At 42.9% G+C, this 11,965-nt stretch overlaps 1 protein-coding gene across 1 annotated transcript in view; it reads right to left on the bottom strand.

Moving 5' to 3' along the window:
• Positions 1 to 5,494: 5,494 nt before the first annotated feature.
• DNAH3 (dynein axonemal heavy chain 3) overlaps positions 5,495 to 11,965 on the bottom strand; it is a 99,476-nt gene continuing 93,005 nt past the window's right edge. The window contains exons 56-60 of the mRNA XM_077828752.1: positions 11,238 to 11,405; positions 9,841 to 9,983; positions 9,073 to 9,277; positions 8,553 to 8,690; positions 5,495 to 5,848 (exon numbers count right to left, since the gene is read on the bottom strand). Of these exons, the coding sequence (XP_077684878.1) occupies positions 5,495 to 5,848; positions 8,553 to 8,690; positions 9,073 to 9,277; positions 9,841 to 9,983; positions 11,238 to 11,405 (1,008 nt within the window). The remainder of the gene's footprint in view (positions 5,849 to 8,552; positions 8,691 to 9,072; positions 9,278 to 9,840; positions 9,984 to 11,237; positions 11,406 to 11,965) is intronic.

The following is an 11,965-nucleotide window of genomic DNA, read 5'->3' as shown; positions in this document are numbered from 1 at the left end:
CAGGAAGAGAAACCCAGTGTAAAGTCATCACATGCTTTTTTAGTAACCTAGTAATCCCCAACAAAATTAACTCAGCCATTCCCAATCTCTGGTGAAGGGAATGTTGCAAGGGACACAGTCACACACACACACACACCCCTTTAGGGAATTACTACATAGCCAAACATTTTGGTCACACTTGTATAAAAGCTTACAGAAAACTTTAAAATACATCTTGTTCAAAACCAAGTTTAATCTTTTCTAGGAGATGCCTCCTCTCACAGATCAACTAAGATCGCTATCTATTTAGAATATTAACAACAGCAAGGAAGTTGTTCACAAGGAATATCAGCAAAGAAATGTTATAGCTCGCAAGAGATCTCTCTATAATTACACTATAGTTAAATGAGATGTGTATTAAAAAATTGGATACATAAACACTAAACAAGAAAGGAGGAAAGCTACCTGTAGTGCGCATAATGATTTGAAGATTTGTGGTATCAGCCTTAAATCACATTTAATTTTAACCCTTAAGAACAGATTCACAACTCAACTCGAGCATTGAAAAACAGGCAGAGCCTACTGACCAGTTAAGCTGGGTTTAGTTACTTTGCATCTCCAAAGAAGGAGAAAGTCTCTGAAGCATACTGGTGAATCTGGCTCTTAGTCTGCAATGGACTTACTGATTTGGGTTGTGTTAATGAGACTGGCCCTATCTAAAGGGGGCTGGGGAAGCCCAGTCATTGGGACCCAATGTCTGTGTTTTAAGGGTTCTTCCTGTGCTCCATCCAGCCTCATTTCCCCTGGCAGTGCTGCCTTGCTATGCACTGGAGTCACTGCAGCTGTGCCACAGGTAGCATTTCAAGCCCAGCGCAGCCTGCAACTACAGAATCCAAAGAGCAGAGGCAGCTGAGCAAACTAATACTCCATAAATAAGAATTCTCAACACATGGGTCCAGTTTCCCTCATGCTACTGACTTATTACAACCCATAGAATTGTTGCTTGCAAATTACTGTAGAGGAAGGGTGGAGACTGGTTATGTTACCTCTGATATCACAATGTCTCACTAAGTGTTTCCTGAGCGGTTGACTTAATAGTGTTCGTGGCATATAATCGTAACTATTAGGTTATTCATCATAATTCTTTTGTCTAACTGCAACCTAATTTATTCAAATATAGTACGTGCACAAAATTTCAGTTAATTTTAACTATATGAACAGTTCCAAGAGTCTGTTATTCCATTATTAAGGTCATCTTGGACAAAGAAGACTGATATACATAGTAAATTTCAGGACCCAAGTTTTAGTTAAAGTCATATCAATTCATTAATTTACTTGTAATCCTCAGAAATTTAGTTCTGTACACAAAGCGTGTGTGTGTAAGTTTCAAAAATACTGCCTCTTCCCCACCCTGCTTCAAGTGCAAAATTGAACTTCAGTCTTAACTATGAAGTCGTGACCAGTGCCTCCGTAATACTGAATAAAAAGCACTTGCATCAAATACCCGTGTTTAGGGCCCTACCAAATTCATGACCATGAAAAAATGTCATGGACCATGAAATCCAGTCTCGCCCCATGAAATCCAGTCTTGTGTGTTTTAACCCCCTACTACACAGATTTCACGTGGGAGACCAGAGTTTCTCAAATTGGGGGTCCTGACCCAAAAGGGAGTTGCAGGGGTGTCACAAGGTTATTTTGGGGGGGGGTCATAGTATTGCCATCCTCACTTCTGCGCTGCCTTCAGAGCTGGGTGGCCAGCGACCAACAGCTGTTGGCCCGGTGCCCAACTCTGAAGGCATCATCCCACCCCTAGCAGCAGCATAGAAGTAATGTGGCAATACCATACCATGCCACCCTTACTTCTGCACTCCTGCCTTCAGAGCTGGGCGGCCGGAAAGTGGCAGCTGCTGAGGGCCCAGCTCTACAGGCAGGAGTGCAGAATTAAGGGCGGCAATACCATACTGTCATAAATATAAAGGGAAGGGTAAACACCTTTAAAATCCCTCCTGGCCAGAGGAAAAACCCTTTCACCTGTAAAGGGGTAAGAAGCTAGGATAACCTCGCTGGCACCTGACCAAAATGACCAATGAGGAGACAAGATACTTTCAAAGCTGGAGGGGGGAGAAACAAGGTGTCTGTCTGTGTGATGCTTTTGCCGGGGACAGAACAGGAATGGAGTCTTAGAACTTAGTAAGTAATCTAGCTAGATATGCGTTAGATTATGATTTCTTTAAATGGCTGAGAAAATAAGCTGTGCTGAATAGAAATGGATATTCCTGTCTTTGTGTCTCTTTGTAACTTAAGGTTTTGCCTAGAGGGATTCTCTATGTTTTGAATCTAATTACTCTGTAAGGTATTTGCCATCCTGATTTTACAGAGGTGATTTTTTTTACCTTTTCTTCTATTAAAATTCTTCTTGTAAGAAACTGAATGCTTCTTTTCATTGTTCTTAAGATCCAAGGGTTTGGGTCTGTGCTCACCTATGCAAATTGGTGAGGATTTTTATCAAACCTTCCCCAGGAAGTGGGGTGCAAGGGTTGGGAGGATTTTGGGGGGAAAGACATTTCCAAACGGGCTCTTTCCTAATAAAATAAACCTGGTTTCAGAGAACAGCTGTGTTAGTCTGTATTTGCAAAAAGAAAAGGAGTACTTGTGGCACCTTAGAGACTAACCAATGTATTTGAGCATAAGCTTTCGTGAGCTACAGCTCACTTCATCGGATGCATACTGTGGAAAGTACAAAAGATCTTTTTATACACACAAACCATGAAAAAATGGGTGTTTACCACTACAAAATGTTTTCTCTCCGCCCACCCCACTCTCCTGCTGGTAATAGCTTATCTAAAGTGATCACGCTCCTTACAATGTGTATGATAATCAAGTTGGGCCATTTCCAGCACAAATCCAGGGTTTAACAAGAACGTCTGGGGGGGTAGGAAAAAACGAGGGGAAATAGGTTACCTTGCATAATGACTTAGCCACTCCTAGTCTCTATTCAAGCCTAAATTAATAGTATCCAATTTGCAAATGAATGTCCTATCTCAGAGCCTCTCCTTCTGCCCCTCCACCCCCACGAACATGATACAGTTCTGTGGTGACCTAGAATCCTATTTTCAATGTCTCCGACTCAAGAAATATTTCCAACACACCTCTGAACAACATACGAATCTACAGAGACCTCCCTACCAACACTACAAAAAGAAGGATTCTAGGTGGACTCCTCCTGAAGGTCGGGACAGCAGACTGGACTTCTACATAGAGTGCTTCCGCCGACATGCACGGGCTGAAATTGTGGAAAAGCAGCATCACTTGCCCCACAACCTCAGCCATGCAGAGCACAATGCCATCCACAGCCTCAGAAACAACTCTGACATCATAATCAAAAAGGCTGACAAAGGAGGTGCTGTTGTCATCATGAATAGGTCGGAATATGAACAAGAGGCTGCTCGGCAGCTCTCCAACACCACTTTCTACAAGCCATTACCCTCTGATCCCACTGAGAGTTACCAAAAGAAACTACAGCATTTGCTCAAGAAACTCCCTGAAAAAGCATACAACTCCCCAGCCGGCACACCCTCCGGGGGCTGGGCATGGCATATCTGGAGCGCCTACCTTAGCATTCCCTGCTGAACAGCTGTTCTGGCCCAGTGGTGTTTCTTGTTATGATTCAGCTGTCCAGCCAGGTCACAGAGTCCCACACGTACTGGGGTACCAGTAGTCCTACAAATAATAGTCTGTCAACTTCACATGGGACCTTCAGTCCAAGTCTGTACTCATTAGTTCTTCCCCTCCCCACCACCACTACAATACGGGGGGGGGGGAGGGTTTACAGTAGTCCTTATTCCTTGTCAGCAGGAGTTTCTGCTCCTCCTTCCTCAGCAGTCTGGTAGAGGAACTCAGGCCATCCCTCTCTATTGGGTTTCAGTCCAGAGACCCTTGAATAGGCAGACAAGGCCCAACTGCCCAAGGCTGCCCCCTTAGACTACTTCCTTGCTCTACCTTAGGCTTTGCCTCAGTCTCTTCATGGGCTCCCAGCATGTCAGTTCTGAAACATACCTTCCTGTAGAGAGGCTCCGTCGCCCAGCTAGCTCGCCCAGCTCTCTGACTCCCCCAGGCTTCTCTCACTAAGCAAGAACCAGCAATCTGCTCTCCTTCTGCAGTAGGGCCTAACTGAGCCAGGCTCAGGCCTTTTCACTCCTTCCTCCAGGCTTAACACCTACTGCAGGCTGATTGCGCCCACATGCTCTCATTAACCCCTTCTGACCCAGTGTGGGGTCGGTACACACCCATCACAGATCCCAGGTCTATCTTATCAGGGTGTTGTGGGGAGTAATTAGTTAATGACTGTGTAGCTCTATGAAGATGCACAGCACTATTTTATTTTTAATTAGTTTGCAAAGTACTTTGAGCTCCTTTGATGAGAGGCTCTAAACAAACACCATATATAATCAGGTTATGAATTAATCATATGAGAGGGTTGGCTGAGGAGGTAAGGTACAGGGAGACACTCTACTGCCTTTCTCTTAGGCACACAGAACGTGTATGGTCAGGTAAGACAAAGAGAAAATAGAACAGCACTCTGAATGATACTTCTAAATTATATTGAAACTGAAAATTTAAACATGCTGTAGCAAGCATATGCCTTGGGCATGCTGAAAACCATGACACAGAGGCTTGTGCTGAAATTCTAGGGCCTATCATCATCTGGTGTAAATTATCATAGTTCCACAATGCAACTCTGACAATTTATACCACTGTAGGGCCTGTTCTGTTTGTTTGGGGGAAGACTCTAGCCCTGTCTCTTCTCTTCCTCAACCTCCACGTTCCTAGGGTGTACAAGGCCATGCATGCAAAGGGAAGACAGGCTATAGGGAGCCCACACAGCAGTAGGCAGATCCAGTAAGGCCTATCATTATGAGTAATGGTTGCAGGAGGACAGCATCTATATCTCTTTTAGATTAAGCAGCCATCTAGGCCCCATCCTGCTCTCCTTTCAAATCAATGGCAAAACCCCATTTGGCAGGTCTGGGCCTGTAGTTCATAAGTGGGGAATAGGGTTGCCAATATTGGTTGGATGTATTCCTGGAGGTTTTGTCACATGACAGTCTTTAATTAAAGATTATTTTTAAATTCCTGGAGACTCCAGAACAATCCTGGAGGGTTAGCAAACCTAGTGGGGGGCAAGCTAACCAAACTGCATGAAGGTTTCTGTTTATCAGGATTACACAAGGTCAGAATGATGTGGACTGTACAGTGCGTATTCTCTCTGGGAATTCTGCCCACTTTGATCTACAGCACAGCAAGGCCCAAGTCTTTGTAACAGGGTTTTGTTTGGAGTGTTTTGTTTTAATCAGTCCTCCCCCTACCAATGCAAATTGGCTGAAAAGCAAAAGAAATAGGAAGTAGAAGTGTTTAAAAATCAGCAATAAATGCTGATGTAAAAAAGAAGTGCAGCTACAGGAGCGTGAAGTGTGTCTTTTAATTATAAAATTCAGGTATCTTGAAGTACGTAAATTTAATCATCTAACTGGCATAGTGCTGCCACACCACGATTTATCCAGTGTTGCTGAGGCTGGTCTGAAGGGAGCTCTATTGAGAGAACAAAGTTAGTTGAATGCCCTGTAGTGGACAAGGTACCTCTTCTTGCACTTGTCTTGTAAACAGGGCATGAGTAAATGTTCTCATGCAGAAATGCTGAACTTTCTCCAGGTTTCAGCCAAATTACAGGCATAGAATCATAAAGGATTTTTGGAAGCGATTCCCCAATCTGCATGGTTTCTCTGTCCCAACGGGCACCTTCTAAAAAAAGTCCTTTCACATATGCCCCATCTTCTGGCATTTCCTCCAAGCTGTGTTCCTGTCTTGTCACCTGGAATGATTAAATAATTGGCTTTGGTCTCTTTTTATATCCAGAATATATTTACTCAGTGAAATCATAATATCTGCAGTGCTCAGATAGCTGATTAAGGGTCTGATCCAAAGCCCAATGAAGTCAATGGGACATTTTCTTTGACTTCAATGGATTTTGGATCAAGCCCTACGTGCTTCTTTGGTGTCCCTGTCCTGCAGTTCTTAAGGAGACCCAATCTTTTGTTCATATTACTGGCAAATATGCTTAAATAAAATCGTATGTATTACCGAGTTTTCCATCATTTTAGTGGCATTTGTATAGTTGTATGCACAGGGGGTGAACTTCACCTTTGTATAGAGGACCAGCATGAGGCCTGCGCACTAATTAAATGCCACTTAAGCCCTTGAAATAGGACTTAAGTTGTGCATAGGTCTTGTGCTGGCTCTCTGCAGAGGCATGAATTTTACTCGGAGAACTTATGATAAGAATGAATGAATTAAACAAAAAGATGCCTTGGTGATCACACAATTAAGATACCAAAGGAAAACTGCCAAAATATAAAAGAAGAAACTAATGGCACTTAACCCGAACAGGGCCCAGGCTAAATACTCCTGCAACAAAAGCAGGGAGGCAAACAGCAAAAAAACCCAAACAGTACGCTCAATCATGTGCATCCTCTGCTACTAACGGGAGTTCCTTCAAACACTGATGGCTACTTTCCTCAGAGGGAAGTGATTGTAATAAATCCCCATTTTTGTACACAAGATATATGACCGAGACATCTTCTCATTTGTGCTTCCCTTGGTTTGTTTTCAGAGCACTCACCAAGATAGTTTTTTAAGCCCATTTTTCTAGCATGTGGCAAGTCTCAAACACAGGCTTTGATCGTGCACCATTGCACTCAAGGGGAGCTCTGCCAACTGACTTCAGTGTGCATAGTAGGATCAAAATCATGGAGAATCCACAACAATACTTCTAAAGATAATGTATTTTTCCAGGCCTTAGTATTTCACAATCTGCTCATTATAGTAGATAAGTATTTAATGTTCTTTGGACTCATTATTTTCACCTCTTTCTGTGCAATCCCAATAGCCCTGAATCCCTGACTTAAACTATTACCGGTTTATCGCTCCAAGATCCTGTTTTTTCCATTCAGCATTCATTCTTCTCACTAGTTCTCTAATATTTTTCAAAGTAGTGTCTCCTAGCTAAGGGATCAATTAAGTAGAAAAATAGCCTCTGGTGCTTCTGGCCTCTGTAAGCTCTATAGGCACTCTGGTCTCTGCAGCCTCAGAATCTATTTCTGATTGTTCATGAAAAGCGTTCCCTCTTTGACAAGGACCCAGTTCCACAGTAGCATTCCACATCAGTTCCCGACTCCCCAGACAACAGTCTCCCACTCCAGCCAGTATGGTCACAGAGTAGACGCTGACGGCAGTAAGAATGGGACCCTCAGGCTGTAAGCTCACCAGGGCTGAGATGTTGGGCCAGGAGCAGTGGCACAGGAGCTAGCAAACAGAACTGGAAATGGGAGTTTGAATAGGTGTTTGTAAGAGGAGTTTGGGGAAGGGAGGGGTGTTGTGTTCTGTTGTTTTTTTGTGTGTTTTTTTTTTTCTTGAAAGGAGCTTAGGCAGGAAGGCTATGACAGCTACTGAGGCAGCAGTATTAGTGACCCAAGGAATGGAAGGGACAGTGAAGGTGACTGGATGTGGAAGCTGCAGGATGTACATTATCCTGGAGTGGGTACCTGAAAAGTGTTTTGTTTGAATGAAGTGCCAAAGCTGATGGAAGAGACAATCCAAGGTTTGGAGATGCAGGTAAACACTATGGTTGAGTTTAAAAGGGGGATTTGAGCAGATGATGGAGGGAAGGCGAGAAGAGGCTCAAGGGAAAACTCAAGACTCGCAGACAAGTTATTTAAGCGTCAATGTTGACACAAGAAAAAAATGGATATAAGCTGGCCATCAACTAGTTTAGGCTTGAAATTAGACGAAGGTTTCTAACCATCAGAGGAATGAAGTTCTGGAACAGTCTTTCAAGGGGAGCAAAAAACCTAACTGGCTTCAAGACTGAGCTTGATAAATTTATGGAGGGGATGGTATGATGAGATTGCCACAATGATATGTGGCCCATCTGCAACTGCTAGTAGCAAAAATCTCCAACGGCTGGGGATGGAGCACTAGATGGGGAGGGTTCTCTGAATTACAACAGAGAATTCTTTCCTAGGTGGTCTTGCCGACGTTCTCAGGGTTCAACCGATCGCCATACTTGGGGTTGGAATTTTCCCCCAGGTCAGATTGGCTGAGACTCTAGGGTTTTTTTGCCATCCTCTAAAGCATGAGTTACATGTGACTTGCTGGTTTAAACTAGAATAAATGGTGGTTTCTCTGTAACTTGAAGTCTTTATATCATGATTTGAGGACTTCAGTAACTCAGACAGAGGTTATCGGTCTAATGCAGGATGGGGAGGGTGAGGTTGTGACCTGCAATGTGCAGGCAGTCAGACTAGATGATCACAATGGGCCCTTCTGGCCTTAAAGTCTATGAGTCTATGAGATTCCAATTTCTGTTACACTGGTGTAAATCTAAAGTGACTTAGGTTCACACTGACACCCTAACATGTCCCCATTGTCTTGTCTGTAAAGTGTTAGCTTGTTTTTGTTCGTTTCGCATAACACATGTAAATGGTTTGTATAAATGAAATTCCTCCACACATTTTTACCTCAAATTCAAATCCAATATGATCAATTGGGATGGTATATTTTCTAGCATAGTTCTGTGAAACACCTGTTAAGAAGGACTGAGTAAAGTAGAATCCCGATATCCAAAATACGTTGGGAGGCCCTTCGCTGATCCACTCCTAAATATGAAAATATATTTATTAGCAAAACCCAAAACATTTATTTCTTTAGATTGTAAAAACTTTTCAACCCTATCTTGGTGCTGAAAACAATGTAAAACATTTCTCCCTACTGAAAAGTTTAAAGTAAAAAGCTGAAAATTGTACATTGTCACTACAGAGTAACGGCCAGATTGTGAAGTCCTTATTCACACTTTTGAGCAGTTACTCGCATGGATAATTTCAAGAGGATTGCTCATGAGTAACTGCTTGTGAATGTGTGTAAGAAGTTCACAAACTGGCTCTATCTGGGAATTATTAAGTAACCCAAACTGAAGTAAATCCTCTCATTCAGCTTTCACACATTGGTCCCTGAGATGGATCCACACCAGTTTTAGTATACCTGGAAGAAGGCCAAACGTGTAAGAAGATCAGACACGTAGCTGCCCAGGGGTTTCAGCGATGGATAGGATTTGGCTGCCCACATTGGTGGTACTTTGCCTCCGAGCATGCTGTTGAAAACATCCTCGAGTTCAGACGACATCAAGACTTGACCTTTGATAGCTTTGCCTAAATTGACAAGACTGCTCCGAACAACTTCTGTAAGCCTGCAGATAAAGGGGAGATTGCCATTTCATTACTCACTAAACCTCTGGTCCAAAGCCAACTGAATTCTATGCACTGACTGCCATTGACTGAAAGCGCTGGAGAGTATTGAGAAATTTCTCACTGAATATGTAAATACCAAAACTATACTTTGGCTATTAACTTCTAGGAAAAACTTACAATAGACCAGGGAAATTAATTAACCATAGCTTTAAACTTTAGATATGAGTTAAAATATTGTCATATGCTGGGAATATAGGGGACTGAATGACTCAGAGGATTCGTAATAAGATATGTAGTCTTTCACTTCATCATCACTCGTTCACATCTGGTCCACGTTAGCAGTGACTAAAAGGTAACTGTTACTATCAGATAACTGACCATCAGGAAGTCGTTTGCTGCAGCTTTCAAATATTTTGAATCTGCTCTCAAACAGCTTTTGTAAAAGAAGTTTATTATAAAATGCTTGCAATTGTCTAAAGCTTGTGACCTGGTGCTGATCATGAACACAAACATTTTAGCACCTTTCAGCTTTTGTAAAGTCAAAGAAAACAGGCGGCCCCACCTGTTGAATCTGATAAGTTCTTGCCTAAGAACTGTATTCATGGACTCCTCATAAAGCACTGGGTATTTCTTCATTACTGCTTCCAGGTTAAAGTCATTTGGTAATTTGGACAGGATGTCCCGTGCCAAATCTTCAACAGTTTCCTGAAATCAAGAATGTGCAGAGAATGAGGAAGTTTTTCAAATGGCTTTTTTTTTTGTTATTGTTGCTTTTTACAAAACAGATTTCCTCAAATATTGCTGTTTCATATGCTTTTGCTTCACTGAATATTTGTATAGCTATTTATAGATAATATACAAAGGCCCTGTTCCCCACCTTATTGGGGAGCTCTGAGCAGGCCTGACTGATTTGAGAGACTATCGGCACAGAGCAGAAGAGGGTGTGAAAGGGGCTCCCCAGCTCCTCCATGATCATGGCCTGTGGACCTGCAGAAGGGGGTGGGGAGCGCATGAAATGACTCATCTTCCCCAAGCTGGCCTTCTGTGGATTCTGGCCCCGCATCTTCACCACAGGAGTCACCCAGGCAACTGCAGCCCGGAGACTGCGGCAACGCCTATGGAGCAGCCTAAGGGAAGCACAGCGGACAATCTGTGCCCTAGCAGTTAAGCACCTTGAGGGAAGCAATATGCGTGTGTGTTGAGAGGAGGATGCAAGGAGAGAAAAGGCCTGGTACAACACCTTGATTTCTGGGGGAAGTAGACCTTTGGCCCTAATGGGCCTACGTTGCCTGACTGACTGACCTTGAGGTCACTTCCCAGAATCATGGACTCTGTGCCCAGGGCAAGTCTGAGCAGAGATCCTGCTGAAGGAGATTTGACTAGTGCTGTGTGGGTGAGGAGCCCAGGTCAGAGCACAAACCTCCAGGATCAGGATTTGCTCAATGAAATTAAATTCCATATTTTGAAACTGCCTTGGAATCTGAGTCCAGGAGCATAATCAATTGTATGTTTCAGTTATCACTGTCGCAGTTGCAATGTGGTGATGATAAAAAAGGCCTAATCACTATTAAAATATGTGGAATACAGGGAAAAAATCCATTTATCCAAGCCTCCATTTATCTGAGTAAGTTCCTTTGTTCTACTCAATCAAATGGGGCTGCACAGAATTAACCCATCAGACTGGGACATCTCCAGCATTGCTTTATGTGCACTCTCAACCTTGATTATTAAATACTTTCAATTTGGTCTCTTTGAGAGGGAGACCACTTTCTTTTCTTAGTGAGCCCTTTACCCATAAAGGTGATTGAATCCACAAGGAGTCACTCAAACCCACTCCTGGCCCAGTAGTCAGAGGTGGAAGTGGCTGACTCCTCTAAGCCATAAGGAATGATGCACTAAGAATGCCTCCCTAAGATGCTTCCTTGACAGGGGATTGTTTCAATCGCCAATCCCCATTACCTGTGGGGACTTGCCACCTCCACCCACTTGTCTAGGCAGAGTCAAAAGCACTCCACTGAAAAGCTGGTTGGTCTCCTGATTATCTTTAGTGATGTCTGCATTCTCATGAAGCCCAAACACTTCTGGATGTGTTGTAATTGGTAAGCTTCTTAAGTAGTCAATGTAAGACTGCAAGGAAAACATGTAGTTACCAAAAATGTGTATTTAATAACATTTTTTATCAATCAGTAAGTACAGCCCAGCTTTAATGGAACATAATGAGAATGTAATACACAATCGGTCATGTTCAAACACATGAATTCCCAACTAAAAAAAATCATTGCTTTGCATAATCCAAGCAGACAAATACAAAAGCTTTGAATATTTCAGAAACTAATTTAGGACCTGATCTTGCAGTCCTCATGTAAGTATTGAGTTTATCTAATTTTCTATACTAGCTAATGAACTCCCCAGCCTTACTCAGATTACGCTGTTGAGATCAGGAGCCAAGTGCAATATTTTAAAATGTCGAAAGAGCTAGACCTGGGCAAACCATGCTGTCGTGATAAAAAGGGCCTGCAGAAGGTGTAGAGTCCCCCTGCATAGTGTCTCTGCAGCCTGACCCTTCCCAGCTTTGCAGCACCACAATGGCCCTGAAATAGAAAACCTGCACAGATGCGGCATCATTTTCATTTATAGGAAACAGAACACTGTAAGATCATCACATCTCTCATCAAGTTGCATCAGAA

This window comes from Eretmochelys imbricata, chromosome 10 (assembly GCF_965152235.1).
Source record: "Eretmochelys imbricata isolate rEreImb1 chromosome 10, rEreImb1.hap1, whole genome shotgun sequence".
Lineage (NCBI taxonomy): Eukaryota > Metazoa > Chordata > Testudines > Cheloniidae > Eretmochelys > Eretmochelys imbricata.
This window is presented reverse-complemented; position numbering and strand designations above follow the sequence as displayed.